At 41.6% G+C, this 26,689-nt stretch overlaps 1 protein-coding gene across 2 annotated transcripts in view; it reads right to left on the bottom strand.

Annotated features, from left to right (window-relative positions):
- Window positions 1–26,689, bottom strand: part of HS6ST2 (heparan sulfate 6-O-sulfotransferase 2) — a 291,938-nt gene that overhangs the window by 18,647 nt on the left and 246,602 nt on the right. The window contains exon 4 of one of the 2 annotated variants that reach the window (XM_043569640.1): window positions 25,621–25,707. The exons of the other annotated variant lie outside the window; for it this stretch is intronic. Within the exon in view, the coding sequence (XP_043425575.1) occupies window positions 25,621–25,707 (87 nt within the window). The remainder of the gene's footprint in view (window positions 1–25,620; window positions 25,708–26,689) is intronic. 2 annotated transcript variants of the gene reach the window in all.

The raw sequence follows: 26,689 nt of genomic DNA on the forward strand, positions 1-26,689 counted from the left end.
TGCTTAGTAGAAAAATTTGGAGTTTTGACATTCAGGAAATTACAGTCATCTGTAAAACACGATTGATATGCCAAGGCTAACATTTTCATTGCACTTACAGAGCCAGAATAACTATGATAAAATATGTGTTACCCCACACACATTTTGAGATCTTTTAAGGAAACATTCGTTCCTTCTGAGAACCCCTCCCGAGGCTCCAGGACCGTAATGGCTGTGCCAGTTAACTGTTTGCCATTCACAAGGAAACCTCCATTGACCAGACCAAGTCTCTGGTTCTAAGACAAACCAATGGCCCGAGCCTTCTGATTTCGTCTTGGGTTGGAGGCTGGAGCTGTGTTTTCGCGTGCCACCAGGTTAAAGACATGAGAAAGAATCGAGAAAAACGAGGTAAAAAAAAACAATCCACCTCCTTTGTGGAATCGTCAGCCAGCCACAAAAGGCAGAGGCGAATAATAGGCAGAGCTACAAGTTGAAGACTTACAATAGAGAAATCCAAGCGTCCTATACCTGCTTACATTTTAAATTTGCTCTCCATATTTTTGCGCGGAAGCATTTCTTTCTTCCTTTCTAGGTACGCTTTTCAGTGTTAAATGGCCTAGGAAGACCAAGTCTCTGGAGCTATCCACCTTTAAAAACTAATTGCAGGGGCGCCTGGGTGGCTCAGTCGGTTAAGCGTCTGACTTCGGCTCAGGTCATGATCTCCCTGTCCGTGGGTTTGAGCCCCGCGTCAGGCTCTGTGCTGACAGCTCCGAGCCTGGAGCCTGCTTCAGATTCTGGGTCTCCCTCTCTCTCTCTGCCCCTCCCCTGTTCATGCTCTGTCTCTGTCTCAAAAATAAAAAATCAACAGTAAAAAAATTTTTTTAATAAATAAAAATAAAAAAACTGATTGCATTTATCATTCTGAAATCAAATGTTGGAATCAGCTGAGCTGAGGCGCGTGGATGATCTTTATGACCATAGTGAGGGAGCTGTCCATCCAGAGTCAGGTTTGGCTAGGTTACGGGCAGTTTCTGGTTGGTCCTTATCTATTGAGACCCAGGAGCAGTACACATTCAAACTGTGTGGTTCTGGGGGGGAAGGGGACAGGTGCCACTGCCCTTGATATTGGGAATGGCTTAGAGCGGTTCCCTAGCCAAGCTTGGGTCAGTTTCTTTAGGTGTTCAGAAAAACATTTTGCACAAAAGGTGTAAGTCGGACCCATGGATCGAGCTCCCATACTCAATTACAGCAAGGGCACACTGACCCTTTACTCTGTAGCAGGCATGAGTCTAAGCAATTAACATGTGGTACTTCATTTAACTATTATCACCACTTATGAGGCAGATGATAGTAATACCACCCTCTTTCTATGGATGAAGAAACTGAGGCACAGAAAAATTGGGCAACTCTCCCAAAGGTAGTAAGAGGTAGAGCTGGGATTCAAACCTCAAACACAAGGCTATAGAATGCCTTATGTAGGTGGTTGTTGTCTTTTTGTTTTTGTTTTTCGAGAGGCCCTCTCTTTCTGGTCAGACATGTGGCCTGGATTCTTCGTGTGTCCCCATACCTGTGGTAGGAAGGCTTTTCTTGTCCTCTTGAAGCTCTTGGCAAAACTTGTTTTTAATATTTACAAAGCACTCTCTTCTTGTCCCCACCCCTGCCTGAAGCTTCCTGCACCTAACTTCTTATCTTCATTCATTTCCTAACAGTGGTTGAACAGATGCTAGAGGGGCAAAGCTAAGGTCAAGGGTGGGGGGAGGCAGAGAGATGGGTGCCAAAGACAGTTTGGCAAAGAGCCTGCCTACCCCCCAGGCTTAACCTTTACGGGTACCCATATTCGGGGTTCCTGGGTCCCATTGCTCCCCTCTAGGCCTTATTTAAGCTGATCAGCCAAGTGACTGAGGGAGATTGAGAGATAGGGGAGCAAATGGAACTCCTCAGAAAAACAGAATCAGGGAAGTAGAAGTCTTGAGAGGTAGAGAAGATGGAGGGGAAGAAAGGGAAGCCAAGGGGCAGTAAGGACAAGAAAGGATAAAGGGAGAGCAAAAAGCACAGAGGGGGGACACCATAGAATAAAAAGGAAGAGGTGACGTCAGGGGTGTCAGGGATGAAGGGCTGTCAGAGGTGATGTCTCCTATCCTCTCACAGCCGTCCTTCACCATTTGGGCACCACCGAGAGTCTGTTACGTTGCATGGGGCTCCATCCAAATGACCTTGCTCTTTCCCTTCTCCGAGCCCCAAGTGCACTCAGAGTCAGCACATGACTTTTTCCCCTGAATTTTTACACATGTGATTTTTTTGGAGGGTCTGGAACTAGGCTGTATGCTCTTTAGGGTTTGGGGCCCGCTCTTACAGCACGGTTTCTGTCTCCAAATCTCTATCATTGCAGGAAATCCTCTGTGCATTAAGGTAACTGACATATTAAGCTTCCTACAATCACTAGCTCATATTTATTAGCACGTGCTTTATTAGAAGGTAAATAAATATCCTTCCAGGTACGGGATACACAGGGAAATTTTCCACGGGAGAAAGGGCACTGTTTGGAGACTGCAGATACTGAGGGGGGGGACCCCAAAGATACCCAGGGAAGAACAGAGTAAGGGCCCCAACACCACACTCACCTAATGATTCCCCCAAGGTTTCCCTGTTGTATAAATCAAGAGATCGCAGATATATTCATGTCCTTATATAATAATTCTTGTCTGTTTATATGATACACACACACTCAACTTTAAGAAACAGTGCTTCAATACTCCTAGGCATGAGTAAGAAAGCCTTTTGGAAGTCACTTCAAATTCTTTTTGGAAGTAGGCGGCATAGGGGAAAAAAAAGTGGCTCAAGAATAGAAAGCCTTTCCCCCTTTGTTTACCTTCATGATGTCTTACAAATTGATTTAGAGGGCTCTATTACTCTGTGACTCACACATGTGGCTTGCAGAAGGTTTTGAAATCCAGAATCCATAAAAGGGACCTAACATATTGTGAACAAATTGCAGGGGCGCTCCCACCCAGAGGGCTCCCAGTGATCGCTGCCAGACTTGCCTGCCTGCCGATCCCACCCAAAGACTCGAGGGTGCTGCTAGGGCTATTCAAGTGCCCTCTTCCTCCAGAGTGAGACAAGTGACTGTCACCCCCAAGGGGCTATTTTCAGATAAGACTCTCCAAGCCTCTGTGAGTTGCTGAGAGCGGGAAGGACAGGCGGAAGACAGGCAGCCATAGTGCCCTGATCCCGGTGAATTAGTGGAGCTTTTCTTTTCAGTGCCTCTTGCTCCAAACCCACAAGAAGTGTGCCCATTTCTCTTGCAGCCATCGGTCTTCAGGACCTCAAGAAAACAAGACCTTTGGAGGGCTCTCTTAGGCACAAGCCAGGGGGCTGCTCCAACGCGCCCCCCTAGGAGCTTCCAAGCTATTCTTTCCATCCCAGCCCCCTCCACAGAGTCTCCAGCTTCATAGATTCAATCCCTTACGCACTTAGCAATTTTCTTCATTCGGGTCCCTAGATAGTTTCTTTCACACCTCCCCTCATTGTTCTGTTTCCTCCATCTCCTGGGTGATCGATGACCCAATAGGCATTTACATTCACAAAGCAATTGCATTTACATAAGATAACTCTTATCTACAGCCCAAGGAGGCACAAGTAAAATACATATATAATAGAGAGAACGCCTATTCATCACCCACATTTACAGTGCCTTCGAACAGGATAGACTGTTCTAGGAACTGGTGTATGAGGGGAGAGAGCCCTGTAAAATTTATCACTAACGGTAATCAATGAGTTCCAACTAATGCACTCCACGCCTCAAGGTGAAAATATACCCCAAGTATGGGGAAAACATATTTGCTCCTTAAGTTTGCTGAGTTTCATTTGAGCTTTCATTGATTTCATTTAATACAGGATTATATAATCAGAAAGTCAGTAGCAACTGAAAATACCAAGCCTAGTCTTCACCCATCAAGGCATTTTGGTAATATCTAGTAATGGCAGGAGACTCTCATTTAATTGAATTGGAGATGCGACATGTATTAGCTTACAGAAACTTAATCAGTGTGATCAAATTAAAACGGGCCACTCAGACATACCATCCTGATTAAGGCACTTGCAAACACTCCACAATTATCAGAGATTTGTGGTGTTAATGATTTAAACTCGGGTTTTTTTTTTTTTTCTTCCTCTGGGGATTCGGTCTTGGAAGTTTTTTGTTTTTTTTTTTACTAGACAATTGGAAAACTCCATCCTTTATTTTGAAAAATGTTGTAATAGTATTATTGACATTAATTCTCAAAGAATGCAGAGTAGAAAATAGCATGTGTTGGTGATTTTTTTTCTTTTAACATTCATTGCCTTCTCTTTGGGATTAGGGTCATTAATCTCGAAGCTTTAGCTCTGAGGAGTGGTAATGAAGTTTGGCAATGGTGAAGTGACCATTTTTAAATATATTAGGAGAAAACTCCACTTTTCTGCTTTGTGCAAAGCGGCTCTGGGTTTCCCTGAAAGAGGTCTGCTTATGGCCCTATTTGAAAACCACTTTGATGGAACTGGCCTGTTGTCCTGGGTAGAAGACTACAGAATTAGGCCATTTCGTTTAAATGTGTTCTTAATAGACCATTACAAACACTAGCTTGGGAGATGTGAATTACTCCCCCCCCCCACTTTAAAACTCATCTTCCCAGGTCACCACCCTTAAAATGCTGTGGTAGTGAATTACCTGGGAAGGATCTCTTGTTTCCATTATTTGTGTGGATAGTGGTGATGGGGAGTTGCCCAGCTATTTGTTTCTACTTTAGTCAGCAAAACCAGTCCCTTCATTGAACAGCACAGAAAATGGAGCTTCAGAGGGTGATTTTTTTCAAGGTGGCAGAGTCAGTGAGGATCAGATCTGAGGCTAGACCTCCAGTCTTTCCACCCTCTGTGTTTTATTCTCCACTGCTGCTTGTCAAATCTACCTCAGTCTCGATTAGGACAAATTCCAAGTCATTGGAATCTGCCTTAAAAAGAGGATATACTATTCACTAAGAGACTCAGTTAAGGAACTTAAGGACCACTGTGCGGTGAGGGGGAGAGGAAGATCAACAGGAGGAAGGGGATCACGTGCTGAGATGGGGGGTTGGGATCTGACTTCCAACAGGCCTGGCAGTATCTGCTATGGCTAGATGGTTAGAAACGAGATGGTTCTGACATTGACCACAGGCACCATCAGGCACAATTTCCCAGACACTAGGTTTGGAAAGTCAGGGACCAGTAGTGGGTTAAAATAAAGCGGCTTGTGGGGTTAAGGGCATCCCGGAAGTGGTTCCTGAGCCTGTCTGTAATATCATGGGCTGGGGGGTGGGGGATGTGCAATGAGCCCTATGCTCAGTTTAATACCCAAATCCCCAACACAACTGCTGTTTGTTTAAAATAAGCCCGATGATCTTTAAGGTTCAAGGAGAAGAATTTATTTTTTATCTGTTCATTTAAAACACCAGCCTAGGGTGCCTGGGTGCCTCAGTTGGTTAAGTGTCCGACTCTTGGTTTTGGCTCAGGTCATGATCTCATGGTGATGCTTGGGACTCTCTCTCTCTCCGTCTCCTTCTGCCCCTCCCCCACTCATGCGCACTCTGTCTCTCTCAAAATAAATAAAATTTTAAAAAATTTAAAAACTGGGCTCAGTCATTTTAACACTTTCACATATTGAGTTACAGTGCACTCCCTTTCTCCTCTTGCAATTCCATGAAACAGACGAATAGGTGGTCTTTCCTGGGGCGTGTTGAAAACACTTTATTCCATTTACTATGAACACTTTACAGAAGTGTCTCATAGCAATGCATATACTGAGAACCCATGATGTACTCTGGGATGCTCTATGGAAGATAAAAGAATTACCCCCACTCTTCCTTAGGGAGACACAGGGATAAGTTAGCAGGAGAGATCAGCCAACAGGGAAAGTTAACAATAAGAATGAGGGCTGCTATTTCCAGAACTTTCTCTTTCATTGCCCAGCATCCACAGTGCTCCAGCCACATGTCCAGTTGCACCTTCCTTGAATAGTATACCACTTCGTTCCTTGGATTCTACTTACCTGTGTACGTGAGCATCTTCTCTACTAGAAAATAAAGTGCTTAAAAGCAGTAACTGAATTTGTGCCTCCTCCAGCCCCACCCTCTCCCCTCCTCTCACGTGTACCTCTCTACTCCCACCCTACCCCTGCGTCTGGAACTGTGCCCATCACATACCAGGCATACAATAAACATTTGCTGACAGACTTAATGAACACGTATTAGTGCCTGGTTAAATGCTAAATGGATACAGTTCAAGAAAAGGGAAGGATGCTCTCGGGCTGCATCAGGAGAGGCACAAAGGAAGGAGTGGCAGATTAATTGTGTTTTGCAAGATGAGGCATAACAATAATGTCATTTAATGAGCAGCAATATGGGCCAGAAGATTTGCATAAGTGACCTCACTGAATCTCTAGTAGGAGGGTGGGGTCCAATTATTACCCCCACTTTCCAGATGAGGAAACAGGCTTGAAGAAATTAAGTAACTTGTCCAACGTGCGAGAGCTCAGATATAAACCCATATCTATCTAATTCAAAAGACGGAGCTCTTGCCAATAAACTAGGATTTAGACAGGTGGAGTTGAAGGACAGAGGTCACTGGAGATTGACACAATAGTATAAACTAAAGGAGACAAGGATAACTTGAGGGGAGGGTTGGGGCTGATGGTGACACAGTACAGTGGTGATAGGGTTGAACTGGTCAGTGAACGTAAGGCACCAGAGAGAGAGTTTAAAAATTATAACAAAGTTGTGTATAGGATTATATAAAATACGTACAATGAAGAAATATCAGGAAACCCATGGGCCTTCTAATGGCATTCAAATGAACGACACAGACTTTGGCCTGAACATCCCGCCTGACTATTTTTCAGAGACAGGATGCCTTACGCAACTAAAATAATTTTCTCCCCAAGCTAATGGTCCTTTCTTTTTCAACAGGTTTCATTACTCCTAGCACAGAGGCCAGTTTAAGGAAATGGGGTGGAAATAGTGTGTGTTCATTTAGTCTCCAGAGCAAGAGCCACTGGGGGAACATCACTCAAAACCTGCACACTATTTTCCATCGGAGTATTTCAGGTTCGGCCTGGGTTTGGGCTGCAGTCTCAGGGGACAGGCACCTGTCAGCCTGGTTCCTTTTCATCTGTTCAGAGCAATTTGGACACACGGGGGAAAAGATTTCTTTTTTTTCTTTACTTCTTCTTCTCCCCCATCCCCTTCCTCCTTCTCTTCCTCTTCCTCTTCTTTTTTGTTTTTAAGAGCTTGGAGAATTGAGAAAGGGGGCTGGCAGACTGCCCAACAGTCAGAGCTGCCCTGCCTGTCCTTGGGGAGCCGGGCCGTGGTGGCTAAAGGCTGCTGCTCTCCGACGCTACGCACCCTGAGTATTCTCCGGCGGACTTTATATCAGTGCTTATCAAACTCATTCTGAGCAGGGCTCTATACAATGCAATCCGGTCAGACCTCAATATATATAACAGATTGCAATGGAGTCACTCAGAAAGAGGTGGAGAGGAGGCCTGGAGTCCCCTTATTTACCACGTTAGGCTCCCCATTACCCCCACTTTCATCAGACTCTGAGGTCTTTCTTCAGAGCATAGACGGAAACACCACTGGTCTACACAGAGGATGGGCACGGTAAGTACACTGCAATGGCTCTATGAGTGCGCGTAGCTTCTTTAGACCTCTGTTAGCCTTTGTTTCATCCGTTAGAAGCCAAAATAGGAATGCCGGACAGGCAGGTTCTCCCCCAGGAGGCATTTGCAGGACGGGAAGTCGGGTGCTCCTGTGTCAGCACATGCCTTGTAGGCATTGTGGGCATTTGGAAACGAATGATACCACCGACTTCCATATCACAAGAAAGAAGAAAAAATAAACAGCCATCCATAATACCGTGCATTTCCTTCTTGCCAGCAGGTGGGTGAAAGAGACCCAGATACTCAGGTAAAGGAACCCACGGTCTCCAAACGTAACATGTGCACAAAGACAAAGCTGGATATGTCTAAGTAGTCCCTAAAATAGAAATGCTGAAGGAGAGTGGGGAAATGACTATTAGGGGGAACCACTGCAGACCTGGGGTAAAGGGGGTAAACTTTCTCAGGGGAAGACATGAACCCGTCCACTTGCCTTATGTGGAGTCATACTTTTTCTCCAAATTCCTGAAAAGCACTGGAAAGTGTATGTGTAACTAGTTATTTTCTGCAAGGCCTTTAGAGACATGCTATTGCTTGTTTTCACACCCTCTTGGCAATGCTAGGCAAAATGACAAGGATTATCTGCACTTCACAGAAGGAAGAGGAGTGGTCCAGGGAGAGTCATGCGGGTGGGGAGTGGCAGCATACTATTTTCTGACAAAGATCACAGCTGAAGCAGGTGCCCTGGTGCTAACGTGAAGGCACAAAACACAAGTTTCCACAGTCATGAATAGGGGAAATAGAGGCAAACATGCAGAGGCTGGACAGAGCATCCCATTAAAGCCTGGGGAGCACACCTCTCCTCCCCAGCGATGATGAGACAGACACTGCTGGCGAGCGAGGCAAAGCCAGCACTCCTACCTCCGTCCATTTATGATCTGTGATGCCTCCAAAGCAAAACTCTTTATGTTCCAAGGCTTGGAGAATCACCACCCTGGCTCAGCTCCACAATCCAGCCACAGTAAGAGATTGTTTCTGCTGAGGTGTCTGGGCATCCACCCTGTAAGGAACCTTCCAAATTGGGTACGATCCATGCCATCTAAGCACGTGATCAGTTACTGAACCAAGGTCATGGGGGTGGTTCCCAGATTAAAGAAGAAAATGCATGCATTTAAAGCACTTAAAATGGTGGTGTGTAGCAAGCACTCAATAAATGGTGCTGATTGTTTTCAAATTCCTGGCCCTTGTTACCGTCGGGAGTCTTTACGACTTTTGTCGGGGATGCATTCTGTCAGTTCTTTACCTGCACGTAAAGTATGTTTTGACGGTTTCTGTTGTGTTTTGTTTTTTCGGTCAGGTTCCTAAAATTATTTGACTCTAAATTCAGAGTAGCCTGCTCTTGAGCTCTATGGAGTAGAGAAAATAATATAGGATTTAGAGAAAAATGGGCCCTGGTTTCGATCATGGCTCTGCTGCTTACTATCTATGTGGTTTTGGGCAAAATATGTCATTTCTCTCAGCCTCAGTTTTCTCATCTGTAAGCCGGAGACATAATTTCTGCCTCATAGGGTTGTTGGTAAAATTACATGGGGTCATGGGTGAGAACACTCTTAGTGCACTATAAAATACTATACAAGTAGTGATATTTTTATTAGGAATTTCAGGCTTACTCAGACTTGCTTCCCTACCCGCTCATATGTATCCCCCAGTTCAATCGGAGCTTTGCAGACAGTGATGGACAAACACACATCAGGTCTGCCAGACCACACAGGACTAGCCAATTGATCATTTTGACTAAATTATCCAGTCAATTCAAACAGCTAGTTTTTTCAATTATCCCTATCTCCTGCCATGTTCAGCCCCACTGCAGTGACTCAAACAGTGGCTTGTGATATCACATAAACATATCCTCTGAGCAACGTGATGTTCCTCTTGGACCGTGTTCACTACCCATGATCTTTCCAGGGATGCTAGGCACTGTGACTGATAATTTGTGCTTCAAATGCATGTGATATCTTAATCATCCAGTACAAATGTTACTTCAAGTAAGCACCAACAGATGGTGGTCTGAATTTTACGGCATCACCAGCATTCTTCCAGACAAAATTTATAGTTTCATCATCACTGAGCTGAGTTCTGTCTGCCTCATTTTTCTTTTTCATTTAATCTTTAGTAAGCAACCGTCCTGAAAACCCAAATATGTCGTATAATGAAGTCATAACCACTGACCAATGATGGAATTTTATTTCTGTCCTCCCCGCTCATTACACAACACACACAGTAATGAAATTGTCAGAGCCAAGTGCTGGTGGCGGGGTTCCAGGCAAGATCATCCTTATCTTCAAGTTGGAGTACTACAGAGAAGGTGAGATTTCACCACACTTCGTAACCCCACAGAACCTTCTACCTACTCAGTACTATTCCCTTTGACTAAGGCCTCCAGCAGCAGGACCAGCCTTCCAATCTTTGCGAACCTAGGTTTACCTCAGTCTTGAAGTACAAAGGCCATCTCCAGAAAGGATGGACGAACTTGGCCTCATGGGACAAGTGCAGACATGCTCAGAGTCTTGGCCCCATCACCTATCAACTACATGACCTAGAACAATCCAATGTCATCTCAGATTTCCTTGTCAATAAAAAGAGCTAGTAATAACCTTTGTTTTATAGGCCTATGGTAATGATTGAACATGTTATGAAAAGGACCTTGCAAAGTGTCTGAAACATAGAGGGCACTCAATAACTGGTAGGCAATAAAAACATTATTACATGTTTGCAATATGTGAGGGATGGTTCTACTTCCTTTACATGTATTACTTTATTTAAATAAATGAAATCTTTCCTCAGATGTCATCTTTAAGGAAGGTCTTCCCTTTATTTAAATTTATGCATTTCCAGTATGCACCACTCCCTGTCCCCCTGCCATGCTCCTTTCCCCACTTAGGACTTACTCCCTTTTAAAATATTGTATATTTTATTTATTTGTTTAATAACAGTATTCTTCCACCAGAATGGGCATAAAGGCAGGGAATTTTGTTTGTATTGGTATTTGCTGTATCCTCAGAGCCTATGACAGTACCTGGTACCTAGTAAGTACTCAACAAAACATTTGAATGAATGGAGAATTTAATCCTCAAAAAAAATCCTATCAAGTAGGCACTGTTAGTATCCTCTTTTCCAAGTGAAGAAACGGATACACAGAGAAATTAACTTGCCCATGGAAGTGTTGGGATTTTAAAGCAGCGACTGGGCTCCAGAGTGTGCAATTGTAACCATTGTACTACACTCTTGCTCTTCAAGAACTCATGAAGGGAGGAGGGGGCAGAAGGGAGAGAAGAGAGAGGGGAGAGAGAAAGAAAGTACAGATGAGAGAATGAGAATAATGGGAAGAGTGTATGAGATCCTATGAACTTTAGGGTTTATTTTTCATTTTGTTTTTTGCTTTTTGTTCTGTACCTCCTCTCCATGAATAGCATCTACTCTTTTCTGATGCAATTTTTGTGCAATGCTGTGGGAAACTAGCTTTGGCCATGTGATAAAGGCAGAGATTAGTCATTTGTCCCCAAAACAGCATCTTTAGAGAATACTACCATTGTTCAACTATCTCTCCATTGTTAAATGAAAGTCTTTTTTACAAAGTTGAATTGATGGAGATTATTTACACAACAAAAAAAATCATACCTATTCAACACTGCACTAGAGGTTCTAGCCAGTGCAATAAGGCAAGAAAAAAAATGGCATCCATATTGGAAAAGAATAAAACTGTTTTTATTTACAGATGCCATAACCATATATGTTGAAAATTCAGAAGAATCTCCAAAAACCTCCTGGAACTAATAAGTGAGCGTATTAGCAAGTTAACAGGACATAGGATTAATAAATATAATCCTATAATACAACAAAAACCAGCTGTATTTGTATATATGAAAAATGAACAATTAGAAATTGAAAAAAAACAATACTATTTACCAGAGCATCAAAAATATGAAATACTTAGGAATACATCTGACAAAAGATGTAGATGAAAGACATATGCACTGAAAACTATAAACACTGCTGAGTGAAATAAAAGATCTAAATAAATGGAGAAATACCCTGTGTTCATGACTTGGAAGATTCAATATTGTTAAGATGTCAGTTTCTCCCCAATTATTTTAATTGAGGTATAAATGACATATAACATTGTATTAGTTTCAAGTGCACACCACAATGATTTGATATTTGTATACACTGCAAATAATCACCACAATAAGTCTAGTCACCCCGCCTCCATCATCATATGAAGTTACGTAATGTGTAATATGATATTATTGACTACAATTGTCATGCTGTACATTACATCCCCATGTCTCATTTATTTTATGACTGGAAGGTTGTACCTCTTGAACCTCTCCTCCCATTTGGTCCACCTGTAAAACCCCTTTCCCTCTAGCAGCAACAAATATGTTCTCTGCATCTATGAGTTTTACTTTGTTTTGTTTGTTCATTTGCTTTGTTTTATTTATTTATTTTTTGATTCCACATATAAGTAAAATCATATGGCATTGGACTTTCTCTTTCTGACTTATTTCACCTAGCATCACACCCTCAAGGTCCATCCATGTTGTTTTGATTGGCAAGATTTCATTCTTTTTGATGACTGATTAGTATTCCATTATATATCCCATTATATATACATATATATCACATCTTCTTTATCCATTCATTCATCAATTGACACTTTGTTTCCATATCGTGGCTATTGTGAATAATGCTGCAATAAAAATAGGGGTATCTTTTCATATATCTTTTCAAATTAGAGCTTTTATTTTCTTCAGTTAGAGACCCAGTGATGGAATTACTGGATCATATGGTAGTTCTATTTTTAGTTTTTTGGTTTTTTTTAACTTTATTTATTTTGAGAGACAGAGAGAGACAGAGAGAGAGAGAGAGAGCAGGGGAGGGGCAGAGATATGGGGGGCTAGAGGCTCCAGATGTGGGGTTCGAACCCACGAACTGTGAGATCAGGACCTGAGCCAAAGGCAGACACTTTACCTACTGAGCCACCCAGGCATCTCCTATTTTTAGTTTTTATAGGAACCTCCATACTGTCATCCACAGTGCTTCACCAATTTACATTCCCACCAACAGTGCACAAGAGTTCCCTTTTCCCCATATCCTTGCCAACACTTGTTCTTTCTTATCTTTTTGGTAATAGCTATTCTGACACATGTGAATTGATGTCTCATTGTAGTTTTGATTTGCATTTCCCTAATGATTAGAGATGTTGGGCATCTTTTCATGTGCCTGATGGCCATTGAGTATCTTCTTTGGAAAAATGCCTATTCAGATCTTCTGCCCCTTTATTAGTTGGATTGCTTTTTGTAGTTGAGTTGTATGAATTCTTTATATATTTTGAATATTAACCCTTTATCAGATGGATGATTTGCAACTATCTTCTCCACTCAGTAAGCTGCTTGTTTCCTTCACCGTGCAGAATCTTTTTAGTTTGATGTAGTCCCAATTTGTTTATTTTTGCACTTGTTTCAATTGCCTTTAGAGTCAGATCCAAAAAAGAGTCACAAAAAGCAATGTCAAGAAGCTTACTGCCTATGTTTCCTTCTAGGAGTTTTGTGGTTTCTAGTTTCACATTCAAGTCTTTAATCCATTTTGAATTAATTTTTGTGTACGGTGTAAGATAGTGGTCCAGTTTCATTCTTCTGCATGTGGCTGTCCAGTTTTCCCAGCACCACTGGCGGAAGAAACTATGCTTTTCCCAAATGTATATTCTTGCCTTTTTTGTTGTAAATTAATTGGCCATATATGCACAGATTTATATCTAGGCTCTCTGTTCTATTGATCTGTTTTTATGCCAGTACTATACTGCTTTGATTACCATAGTTCCGTAATACAGTTTGAGATCAGGGACTGTGATGCCTCCTGCTTTATTATTCTTCTCAAAGTTGTTTTGGTTATTTGGGATCTTTTATGGTTCCATACAAATTTAAGGATTGTTTGTTCTATCTCTGTGAAATGTTTGGAAGCATTCCTTCCTCTTCAATTTTTTTGGAAGAGTTTGAGAATAAGGTTTAAGCTTTCTTGAATGTTTGGTGTAATTCACCAGTGAAACCACCTGGTCCTACATTCTCATTCTCCTTGCTAGTAATAAATCTGCTTTCTTCATGACTCAGTCTTGGGATATTGTATGTTTCTAGGAATTTATCAATTTCTTCTATGTTTTCCAATTTGTTGGCATATAACATAGTAGTATATATCATAGTAGTCTTCTATGATCCTTTGTATTTCTTTAGTATCAGTTGTAACTTCTCTTTCATTGCTGATTTTATTTATTTGAGCCCTCTCCCTTTCTTCTTATGACTCTAGCTAAAGACTTATTAATTTTGTTTATCTTTTCAAGAGCCAGTTTTCAGTTTCATTGATCTTTCCTATTGTCTTTTTAGTATCTATTTCATTTATTTCCACTCAGGTCTTTATTATTTCCTTCCTTCTACCAAACCTGTGCTTTGTTCCTCTTTTTCTAGTTCCATTAGATTGTTTACTTGAGATTTTTCATGTTTCTTGACGTAGGCCTGTATTTCTATGGACTTCCCTCTTAGAACAGCTTTTGCTGCATCCCATTGATTTTGGTATGTTGCATTTTCATTTGTCTCGGGGTTTTTTGGTTTCTCCTTTGACTGATCCATTGGTTGTTTAGTACCATGTTTAATCTCTACACATTTGTGATTTTTCTAGTTTTCTTTTTGTGACTGATTTCCAGATTTATACCATTGTGGTCTGGAAAGATATTTGATATAATTTTAATCTTCTTGAACTTATTGAGACTTGTTTTATCACTTAACATATGTTCTATCCAGGAGAATGTTTCATGTGTACTTGAGAAGAATGTGTATTCTGCTGCTTTGGGCTGGAATGTTTTGTATATACCTGTTAAGTTCATCTGGTCTAATGTGTCTTATGTGTCCTTTAAGGTTGATGTTTCTTTATTGATTTTCCGTCTGGATGATCTAGCCATTGATACAAGTCGGGTGTTAAAGTCCTCTACGATTGTTGTATTGCTGTTGATTTCTCCCTTTAGGTTAGTTAATACTTGCTTTATATTTTTAAGTTCTCTTATTTTGGGTGCAAAAATATTTACAACTGTTATATCTTCTTGCTGGATTGACCCATTTATCATTATGCCATGCCCATCTTTGTCTTTTATTACATTTTTTTGAAGTCTATTTTGTCTAAGTATAGCTACCCCAGATTTCTTTTGGTTTCCATTTGCATGAAACATCTTTCTCTATCCCTTCACTTCATTCTATGTGTGCTCTTCTATCTGAGGTAGGCAGCATGTAGATAGGTCTTGTTTTTTTTTTTAATTCATTCAGCTACTCTATGTCTTTTGAGTAAAGAATTTAGTCCATTTACATTTAATGTACTTATAGATAGGCATGTACTTATTGCCATTTTGTTAATTGTTTACTGGCTGTTTTGTAGTTCCTTTCTGTTCCTTTCTTCTTCTCTTCCTCTCCTTCCTTGTAGTTGATGCCTTTCTTTAGTGTTATGTTTAGATTTCATTCTCATTATATTTTGTGTATCTACTACAGGTTTTTGCTTTGTGGTTACCATGAAGCTTACATATATCAGCCTATATATCTAGCAACATAGACTGATGGCAAGTTAAGTTTGAACACATTCTAAGACTTTACCTTTTTACTCCCCTCATACACATGTGACACAATGATGTCACATTTTACAACTTTTATTTTATCTGTCCCTTAATTAATTGTTGTAGCTTATTTATTTTTTTATTTTATTTTTTTAACATTTATTTATTTTTGAGACAGAGAGAGACAGAGCATGAACAGGGGAGGGGCAGAGAGAGACGGAGACACAGAATCGGAAGCAGGCTCCAGGCTCTGAGCCATCAACCCAGAGCCTGACGTGGGGCTTGAACTCACGGACCGCGAGATCGTGACCTGAGCCGAAGTCGGACGCTCAACCGACTGAGCTACCCAGGTGCCCCATAGTTTAGTTATTTTTACTAGTTTTGTCTTTTAGCCTCCATCTGGCTTTATAAGTGATTAGTCTACTACCTTTAATACATATTTGCCTTTGCCAGATACATTTTTATTTCTGTATGTTTTCTTATTACTAATTAGTGCCTTTCTTTTCAACTTAAAGAGGTCTTTTTACATTTCTTGTAAGTTTGATTTAGTGGTAGTGAACTCCTTTAGTTTTTGTTTATTTATTTATTTATTTATTTATTCATTCATTTATTTATTTATTTTGGTCTGGAAAACCTTCTCTCTCCTTCAATGGTGAATGATAGTCTTGCCAGGCATCCTTGGTTGGAGGTCTTTTGCTTTTGCCTCTTTGAATATATTATGCCACTTGTTTCTGGCCTGCAAAGTTTCTGCTGAAAAATCAGCTCACAGTCTTATGGGGGGGGGGTCCTTGTACATAACAGGTTCTTTTTCTCTTGCTACTTTTAAGATTCTCTTTTTATGTTTAACTTTTGACATTTTAATTATAAAGTGTCTTGGTGTGGCTGTCTTGGGCTTCATCTTATTTGGAGCTAAGCTTCCTGGATCTGGATGTTTTTTTCTGTCCCCAAGTTAGGGAGGTTTTCAACCATTATTTCTTCAAATAAGTTTTCTGTCCCTTTCTTTCTCGTTTCCTTCTGGGACCCCTATTATGTGAATATTGTTCCACTTGATGTTGTCTCATAGGTCTCTTAAGCTATCTTCATTTTTTAAAATTCTTTTTTCTTATTGTGGCCCTGTTTGAGTGACTTCTACTCCCATGTGTTCCAGGTCACTGATTTTTTCTCCTATTTCATTTAGTCTGCTATTGAGTCCCTCTAGTATACTTTTCCTTTCAATTATTGTATTCTTCAGCTCTGTGACTTCTGTCTGGTGATTGATCATATTTTCTATCTCTCTGTTGAAGTTCTCTGTGTTCATCCATTCTTCTAAGACTGGTGAAAATCTTTATAACCATTACTTTGAGCTCTTTATTAAGTAAATTACTTTTCTCCCTTTCATTAGTTTTTTTTCCCCCTGAGGTTTTATCTTCTTTCATTTGGAACATATTCCTCTGTTTCCTCATTTTGTTGGACTCTGTGCTTGTCCTATGTATTAAGCAAAACACCATTTTCTCCCAGTCTTGAAAAAGTGGTCACAGTAAAATAAGGAGTGTGTCTCAGTATGCTGTCTGCAGTCCCCTGGAAGCCTAGAAGTGCAAGCCCCCTGGCCACCAGAGCCAGGTGTTCAAGGAGCATCCCCTTTATGGACTGCAGGCACTTACTGGGTTTGGCTGGGCTACAAGGCAGCATGTGACTGTGGCAAGCCCACCCAACAGGTTTGGTGAGGCAGGGCCATGGGGCACAATGGTCCAGGGCATGCAGCACTAGCAAGGTAGAAGGAAAGTGCAGATATGGCACCTTCAAGTGACTCCATCCCCAGAGAGAGTTCCAACACATCCTTGTACCTTCAACAGACACTCTAAAATTAGCCAGTAAACTCCTTCACACATGGTCTAGGCATTTTTCAACCTGCTGCTTTTGCCATGGGTTTCCGGGCAACTGGGTCTGTACCTGAGCCCTTTAAGAGCAGTCTGTTTCCTCTCCATCCTTTTGGGTCTCCTGGACATAAGCCCTGTTGGTTTTCAAAGCCAGATGTTTTGGGAGCTTGTCTCTCTGGTGCAGGTCCTAAGGGTTACATTTGCCAGATATGGGGTTTGAACCCCTCCCTCCTGAGGGATGCACTTGGTTTTTGTGAAATCCCACCTGTTTGTGGGTTGCCATGCCAGGGGTGGGGTTTTTGGTGAGACCAGGTCTCTGTCTCACCTACTCATCTCATTTTGGCCTTTTAATCCTCTGTTGTGAAGGAGCTATTCAGCTTGTTCTCAGGTCTTTTTCAAATGATTTTTCTATATGTAGCTATAGATTTGGTGTGTCCATGGGAGGAGGAGAACTCATGGTTTTCCTACACTGCCATCTTAAACCACCTCTCCCAATGCTTGATATATAAATTCCAAAATTCTAGCAGGCTTTATTTCTTTTCCTATACATTTGTAGGCTGATTCTAAAATTGATATGAAAATGCAAAGGACCCAGAATATCCAAAACCACTTTGGAAAGGAGGAATGAAGTTGGAGAACTCACATAATCTGATTTCAAGACTTACCATAAAGCTAGAGTAATCAAAACAATATGGCATTGGCATAAGGATAAACATCAATGAGCTGAGAATCTAGAAGTACACCCATATATATAACTGATTTTCAATAAACATGCCAAAGTAGGTCAATGGAAAAGATATTCTTCTAGTGAAATGGTACCGGAATGACTGGATATCCATGTGCAAAACAAAACTTAAGTCAAATTGAATAACTGCCCTAAAAGTAACACCTAAAACTATATAAAACCTCTAGAAGAAAACAGATGCAAACCTTTGCAACTTTGGGTTAGGCAAAGATTTCTTAGATATGATACCAAAAGCATAATCCAGAAAAGAAAAAAATGATAAATTGAATTTCATCAAATTAAAAAGTTCTACTCTACCCCTAAATTCTTCTACACTCCTTATTTTTAGCCCCTGTTGGATTCATAATAATAATTTGGATAACACATCAGTTTTGTCCCCTGTTCCCATACTTTCTTAGCCCTGGAAACCATAGTTGGCCATATTTAATAGGTTAGTTTCCTGAAAAACACAGATATGGCCTGGAGGCATCAGAAGATGACATTTATTTAGCCTTTGTAATTCCGTCAGCTCAGAAAGAGCTGGTTTGAGGACTAACAATATTGGGGTGAAAAGTCAGATGTACCACTGATGGATGGATAGACAGACAGATAGGAGGAGAGAGGAGGAAAGAAAGGAGGGCAGAAGAAAGAAAGACAGAGACAGATTTATTACTTGGAGGAAAATGGGGAGTCCTGTTTAACATCACTCTTCCTTGCTTTCCTAGGCTTTCTTGAGTGGGACAGCAGGAATGGGATTCTAGCCAGCACCTGGGAACTGGACATAACTCTGAGCTGTGCCACAGGAATGCAAGTGAAAGTTTTCAACCATGTGTGTTTCAGGAAAAAGAAAAGTTATCAAGGACCTGTGTTCTAGAGAGCAACATGTTGGCTCCATGATTTTGTATGGCAGGTAAGAAGGGGAGAAAGATGGCTCCTGCTTTCCAAAGCTCCATTAGCAGACTCATCCTTCTTGATTAAGCTGTAGAACCATGACCAGTATGGACAGTCAGATCTGGGGGTCCTTTATTATGTTAGTAATTATACTCTTCATCTTAACCATCACAGAGATGCATGTACCTGCTAGAAAATGTTTCCATGGCTGATCTATTTCTTCCTGGATCTATCACTTTCTTGACTAACCGAATCTACAAGAATTATTTATGTGGTGCCAGCGGTGCTGGGGCTTCTGTTTTCACATTTCCCAAGCTGGCAAGGCAGATAACCAGGTAAGCTGCAGCACCCAGAACTCTCATTTGGCCAGAATCATACTGGCCAGGTCACTGTGTTCCCAGCTGCAATAGGTTGGCAGCTGAAGCGAGCATAATCACTAGGTGACATTATTAAGCACTTGTCATCTGCCAGGTACTGGGAGACACTTACTTAGATTATGACATTTCATCGTCACAATGGCCCAATGAGATAGGTACAAAGTTAATCAGTGGTAGAGCCAGGATTCAAATCCAGGTCTATTTGATTCCAAAGCTGATGTCTTTTCAAATACACACAAGGCTGCATGATTAATTTATTTAAAGACAGCTTTGAACAGCCCTGTGCTGCAGCTGTTAGCTACAGGTTAAACCTCAAAGTATGTCCAGATGATGTGTTATTTACCCTTTGTTATTGAAAGTCTTTTTCAAGTGTCCTAGGCTACTTTCCTGCCCTATTAATGAATGTGCTTTCTGGAACAGATTTGACTTTTTTGTTATGACCAAACATCTCATACTATCCTGGATGGAGAATATTGGAGGAAAAGGCAATTAGGCTACAAATGAACTGATTCTTGGGCACATTCTACTAAAAGCCATTTTTAGGAATGCATTCTGACATCAGTTTGTGTTCTTGTCATTTGTCTTTTTCTACAGAGGAGCAATTGCAGAGAGAGACAGAAACCAAGACAGAGAGAGGTATCAATCAGCTTAATGCCTTGTGATTTTAGACTTAGTCTAAGTCACAAGCCTTTGTGATATTACACTTAGTCTTATTGCTAAACTAAGGCACTACTGACATCATCACCACATAAAACTACAGTGATTATTTGACAAGTTGATACTTGACCATCTGATTGTTATGTTCATATAGCACACAACATTTTGAAGTCAATGTGCGCACACACACACACACACACACTTTATTATACAGATGCAAAACGGGGTTTTAGGAATAGTCACAGACTACAGTCTTAAAAAATGCATGGCTCTCTAGGGGCGCCTGGGTGGCTCGGTCGGTTGAGCATCCCACTTCGGCTCAGGTCATGATCTCACGGTCCGTGGGTTCGAGCCCCACATCGGGCTCTGTGCTGACAGCTCAGAGCCTGGAGCCTGTTTCAGATTCTGTGTCTCCCTCTCTCTCTGCCCCTCCCCTGTTCATGCTCTGTCTCTCTCGGTCTCAAAAATAAATAAACGTTAAAAAAATGCATGGCTCTCAATGAGAGGAAATGACATAATCACGAGCTCACAGTGTGCAGGATTTGGACTCCAGGGACGGACATATAAACTGCTGAATCTGAACATGTAACAGGGCCATGCTGAGTCCATACAGACCAAGCAAGACCTCACCTCTTCTTTCTAATGCAGCAAAATTTTTCATTTGGCTCCTGCCAACCAAAACCAAAGGAATGTTGGTGTGTTTAGTTTATTTATGAAGCTATTATGCTCCTATCTAGCTCTCCTATCTGCTCTCATCTAGCGACTGCTGAATAAACAGGTCTGCTCATTATGGGACAGTTTTGGCAAAGACCAGTTGGAGTCAGTCTTTCTGTGGCATCTGCTACTGGGGTAGGGCTCCGGGAGGATTTGTAAAGTGAGCAAAGTTGCCTTGGTCCTCCTATTCCTTTCTGTACTCCTTTTTCTCCATTTTAACATCCCTCCATCGTTGGCTTATTTTTTTTTTTTTGAAGTTTATTTATTTATTTTGAGAGAGACAGAGACAGTGCAAGCAGGGAAAGGGCAGAGAGAGAAAGAAAGAGAATCCCAAGCAGGCTCTGCGCTGTCAGCAGGGAGTCTGATCGTGGAGTCCGATGCGGGGCTTGAACTCCCGGGCTGCGAAATCACCACCTGAGCTGAAACCAAGAGTCGGACACTTAACCAACTCGGTGACCCAGGCGCTCCCTTGGCTTAACTCATTTAAGCTAACATTTACGGTACTTAATTCAACATTTATGGTATCATTTGCCAAGCGCTGTGCTTGGGTTCTCTGCCCTGGTCCTTTAATATTCATGGCCTCCACTAGTATTTGAAAATTGAACTTGGTCCTTGCCATTCCACAGCCTGAGCCTACGTGGCAGACATTTCAGGCTGAGAGGGTGATTAACTTCCATCATTGTCTGCAACTGCCTGCCATCTAATTTTTAAATTGATGCCTCTGAATGTTACATACACACACACCCTAACCTTGGTTGGCTGATTTGAGGGAGAATAGCTGTAGTGATCTACAAGTTCACTTTATTGTTTCCTTGATGAAGTGGTGTTAAAGACTCGAGATCATTCAATAATAATGTTGAGAATGGGTGACATCCAAACACAACCAGAATGATGTTAGTTTAGAGAAAAAGGAAAATGTTTGAAAAGTGCATGCTATTTCTTTTTATCATCAGTACTGCTACGTTTTTTAAAAAAGTGTAATGATTCTAATTTTCCCCCAAAGTCCCCATGTTCACAGTGGCTGAGCCCGCCCACACAGGTTTCATGGTACATGAAGGGCAGAGAACTCAGCTGGACATCCTGAGACCAGGCTCCAAGGCTCCTTTGGTGTGATTAGCTGAAGTCCCTGGCTATCTGGGAGAAGAACTGTAGCACACTTTGTAGTAGAAAGAGCACGGGACAAATATTAGAAGACCGGGATTCCAGGCTTACCTCTGCTACTAACTAGATACATGTCTCTAGGAAAGCGGCTGAACCCTTCTTGAGTCTTAGTGTCCTTATCTGTTCAGCAAAAGAGTCAGTCTCCTTAAAACATGTTCTGATGCAAAATGAAAATTCGTAACATCTCCTTGCCGCTGCCCTGTATGCTCAGCCTTGACCGTTTAAGTACTTGCTAGGAACAACCCTAGCAAGTCAACCCTGGCTAGGTCAACACATGGGTTAACTCTGGCATGATGGGTTCAACAGAAAAACAGATTCACTTTACCAAAGGGAACCAAATGTGAGGTTAAATGTAGCCTGGCTAGTCATGGGTCAACCTCTGCGAAACCTACGCTTCCTGACGTCAGAAGTATGGCTCTGCACTGATTTTTCTTCTGCCTTGTCAACTTGGCTCACGATTAGCATAGAAGAAACTGCATGCTTCTCCCTGAAAGTCACTGCCAGGGTAGTCTGGCTCTGCTGCTCAGATATATCCCATTCCATCTGTTCCTCTCTGAAACAGGGGGCTGGCTACCCAGCTTCAGATCCAGGGAATGAAACAGAGCAAGCAGAATCGACACAACTTTCAAGCTGTAGGTTTCTTAAGCTACTCTGCATGCTTCACTGCATCTGAGTTGGTCTCAAATGGACTGAAGTCCCCCCAAAAGGGCAGAAATGGCCATTTGGTTTTAGCTTTGACCTAATTCACAGCTCCAACTTATTCTTATCAGCGTGAGGGGATTCTGTCCACCTTAGTGACTACTATGCATTTTGCTCTTCTTTTTTTTTTTAATTAAAAAAATTTTTGTAATGTTTTATTTATTTTTGAGAGACAGAGCATGAGTTGGGCGGGGGCAGAGAGAGAGGGAGATAGAATCCACAAAGCAGACTTCAGGCTCTGAGCCATCAGCACAGAGCCCGACGAGGGGCTCGAACCCGTGAACCACGAGATCATGACCTGAGCCGAAGTCGGATGCCCAACCGACTGAGCCACCCAGGCGCCCCTGCATTTTGCTCTTCTGACCTAGCCTTGCTACCTAAGGAGTAAGTGGAGAAAATGAAAGGGTTCAGAAGCCTTCTCAGAAGCCTTCATTGATATCCTCACGTGACGTCTTTCCCACTTCAACCCTGGCACTGGTTGGGGGTGACTGTGCTCCAACAGCACCTTGTGACTGCTTTGCTGTAAATACCATCTTGTCATCCTGTGTCCCCTCTCCTCTCTCTACAAGGAGACTGTGAGTACCTTGAAAGTACATATTGTGTCTCGTATTTGACCACGGAGGCCCCAGGGTTTAGCACAATGGCACAAAGTAAATGCCAGATGTTTTTCCATTATTGTGTTAAAGTAGGCTTTTGACAAAACTGTCCACGTGGAGACCCTATGGAAGCACACAATATCCTCTCCAATTTCCTTATGTATAAAATGGAAATAATAATAATACTGCCTATCTCCTAAGCTGTTTGCGGGTAGGAATTAATGAGACAAAATTGTTAAATGCTTGGTACAGAGGTTGGCTCAGAGAGCACTCACTCGACACATATTAGTTACTAGTTTTTGTAGCCACAAATTTCGTTTCTTCAAAAAACAGGGGACCTAGATTCTTTTCAGAGAAGAGAAAGACATTCCTTCTGCCTTACAGCCTGTTTTTGGCCTCAAAATAGCATAGAAACTTAAACACGGCTCCATAGTTCACTCCCATTAGGGCAAGTAACATGAGAAAGTCAGCAGAACAGCCCCCTGGATGGCCGCTGTTGTGACAGCGCACCGTGGAAAAGCCCTGAGGTGCAGAAATCAACCTACCCACACCTCACACCGCCACGTGCTCGCAAACCAAGGAAACGCATGGCAAGTTAGCCTCTCTGAACTACAACCCATGTGCCTAACAGTGATAGACACTGTTGTAGACGGTATGGAAAGTGGCCCCGATAGTCTCACCATATTGAGACTGCTCGTGTTAACAAAACATATCCTGAGGAGAAGATGTGCAGAGGAAAAAAAATTAAAAACCTCCTGAAAGCTTATGGGATATAACGAAGAGAAAGGGACTCGGTACACACACCCACGAGGAGGATACTGGATACTGGATATCTTTTTTTCGTTGTAATTAATAATCAACAAAAGTAATCAAGAATTAAAAGGAACTATCTCAATCTGTGAGTCACGTACAAAGCAAATAAAAGGCACCTAGCTTAAGATGTGCAAAGAGGGAGGGCCTCATCGTGGCAGAAGCTTGGGATGTGTCCAAATACAGAAAGCGTGATATAGGATCACATTGTCTACTTAAGAATGTATTTATGCGGACCTCCTACGGTTCACAAGCTGGGCATAGTATTAGGTATGCATTCTCTATGTCATCTTAACTCAGTTCGACCAATGCTCCTTTCGTGGCTCATACTGAGATTCTTCACTCAAAAGGTAAGAAACTAGGCTCCTGCAAAGCCAAAAGGAACAAAACGGTGCCCCTTTCAAAGTGCAACTGCCATCACAAGCATCCATTACAATACATCAGGGTCTAATAAATGCACCTTGGGCTCTGCAGTTGTCAGTGTGACAGGTGCGTACAAGGTGCGCGGACGGGGCCCGCCATTTCTGCAAGCACGGCGCTAAAAGCGATTCTCCAATGCCATATCTGTTCACTGAGAGTGCACGCTGACGATGAATTGGGACTAATTTGGAAACATTCATCTGCCTGGGACTGTGTGCACCAATTCCCTTCCTTCATAATTTATACAGCATTTTGATTGTGCTGTTTGGCGATAAATAACTGAAACGAGTTATAAGTGCTCGGAGATTTAGCCTTCGACACTGCTTTTTATATTCTCCAAGATAGCCCACATTCAACTTTCTATGCAAACCTGAAATGGTATTCAGGAGGAGAAGAAAGGGGGAAAAAGGCAGCCAGCAGATCTTTCACTTGGGGAATTGAATATAATATCATATTCGAAGTGCAGCATTTATGGTCCAACACTGAATACATAAAATATATGACCATTACAAATTCACCTTTCATGGCGAAGCCATGCTCTTGTGCTGACATATCTTATTGCTAGATTACAGCTTTTAGCACGATGAAGGCATCTTTCATCTTCTCCTAGATGCAGCCTGGGTACTCCTTCTGGGCTCTATTTCTGTCTGGCACAATGCCCTATACCACTGAGAGACGTAGCCTACAGAGAACCCAAGTCATTCACCAAAGGGCCGCACCACTCCCAAGGGGAAGCACCTAACGGGAGGTGTGTCATCATCATGGGATCACATTGTTTCAGACTGCCATGCTCTGCTGAATCCAATTGGCTGAACCAGCCAATGTTGTTTTCTGGAATTAACCCAAAGAGGTCAGTCTAATATCACAAATATTCAGCCAATACAAGTTTCGGCAATGCCACAAAGACAGTTTCATGTAGGACATGGTACATGCTGGTTACTAGGAACAGAATATACACGCCATAAAAATCAGTGATATGGTTACAATGTCAATGTATTTAAACTAGGACATTCATGGAATGGCTTTCCAGATTTTTCTACCTCAACCCTAAACCTTAACGTATGGATCAAAGACAGATTTTCATGGATTTTGCAACTCATAAAATGATTAATCAGGGCTGTTGCTGCTTCTTTCTTCAATTTATGAAACACATAGTCCAAATCTTGCAGTGCTTGAAGTCCTTGGCCTTCACACTTGGCCTGACTTTCCCCACCCTCTCCTCCCGCTTCTTTATAGTCCTCCATATACCCAATACTCTTGACACATTCTTTACTCATTTAAATTCCCCAGTGAGCAGCCCAGTGTGAGGCACATGGAAGGCATTCCACAAATCTTTGTTGAATGAATATGAATGAACGACAAAATGAGGACAGCGCAAGGCTTTGTGATAGTTTTGTTAGATGCACAGGGACACTTTTCACTTACTTCCCACTCTTAGATGCGTTCCGGGCCTTTGTGGATGATGGAGAGTTGGCGCCTGGATTAGTGTTTGGAGAACCCCGTCTATCCTTACTATACCCACAGAAAGAATAGAAAAATATATACAACAGTGACCGCAGAGACAAAAAGCAATTAGTCATTTCATTTAAACACTTTCAAGTATTCTCTCTCTCTCTCTCTCTCTCCTGTCAAAATAAAGCATGATCTTATCCAGTGGTGCCCTTCAAAGGTAAAGAGAGTGGAACCCACTGGTCAAGTTCAAAGAAAGCTATCCTTTTGGCATTCAAAGCTTGAGCTGGTGGATTCCATTAATGATAGAACCATAGCCCAGGCCCCAAGGGAGGCTCCAGTAAAAAAATGTGGAAAAATAACTAGTCTTTAACATAAAATCCTTTATTTCCAGTCTCTGGAGTGTCTGTATTACAAGTTCAGTTCTGAAGCTGCTGACTTTTAGTGAAGTATGTGGATGCCAAATGACTTTTAAAAGTCTTTGGGAGATACTATCAGATGAATTAATAATTTTCACTCATAATGTTAACATGGGAAGGCCGTGAATTCAGATATTCTTTCAGGAGAAGCACCACCTGCTTCATGAGTAATTGAATTTAAATCTCCACCTTCAATAACTCCACAGCTTATGTCAAACCTTGGAAACAATTACGAAATAAATCACTAGGAAGGTCTGCTTAATCTCATCAGGTTAATAAACGCAGACAAATTAATCACTTGAAGGTAAACAAAAAGGAATAATTGATTGGAGTCTTCTTGATTACTTTATTCTATTTTCTTTATCAAACTATTTTTACCATTATCTTCAATTCAGCTGTTCTGCCTTGAAATTATTACTTTACTTCGTCTTCAGATTTCCATGGAAACCAATTCAAAGCCTTTTCTCTCCACTTGATGATGTGCGGAATTATTTATCCTGATTTCATCAGAAAGATTTTTTTTTTTTTGTTAGTCAGATCTACGTCAGCATAACCTTTTATGAGAAGTGAAGGTAAAAAAGAAAAACGCATATCTCGGCGTTCAAGGAGGATAATCGAGCCTTCCA

This window comes from Prionailurus bengalensis, chromosome X, assembly GCF_016509475.1.
Source record: "Prionailurus bengalensis isolate Pbe53 chromosome X, Fcat_Pben_1.1_paternal_pri, whole genome shotgun sequence".
NCBI lineage: Eukaryota > Metazoa > Chordata > Mammalia > Carnivora > Felidae > Prionailurus > Prionailurus bengalensis.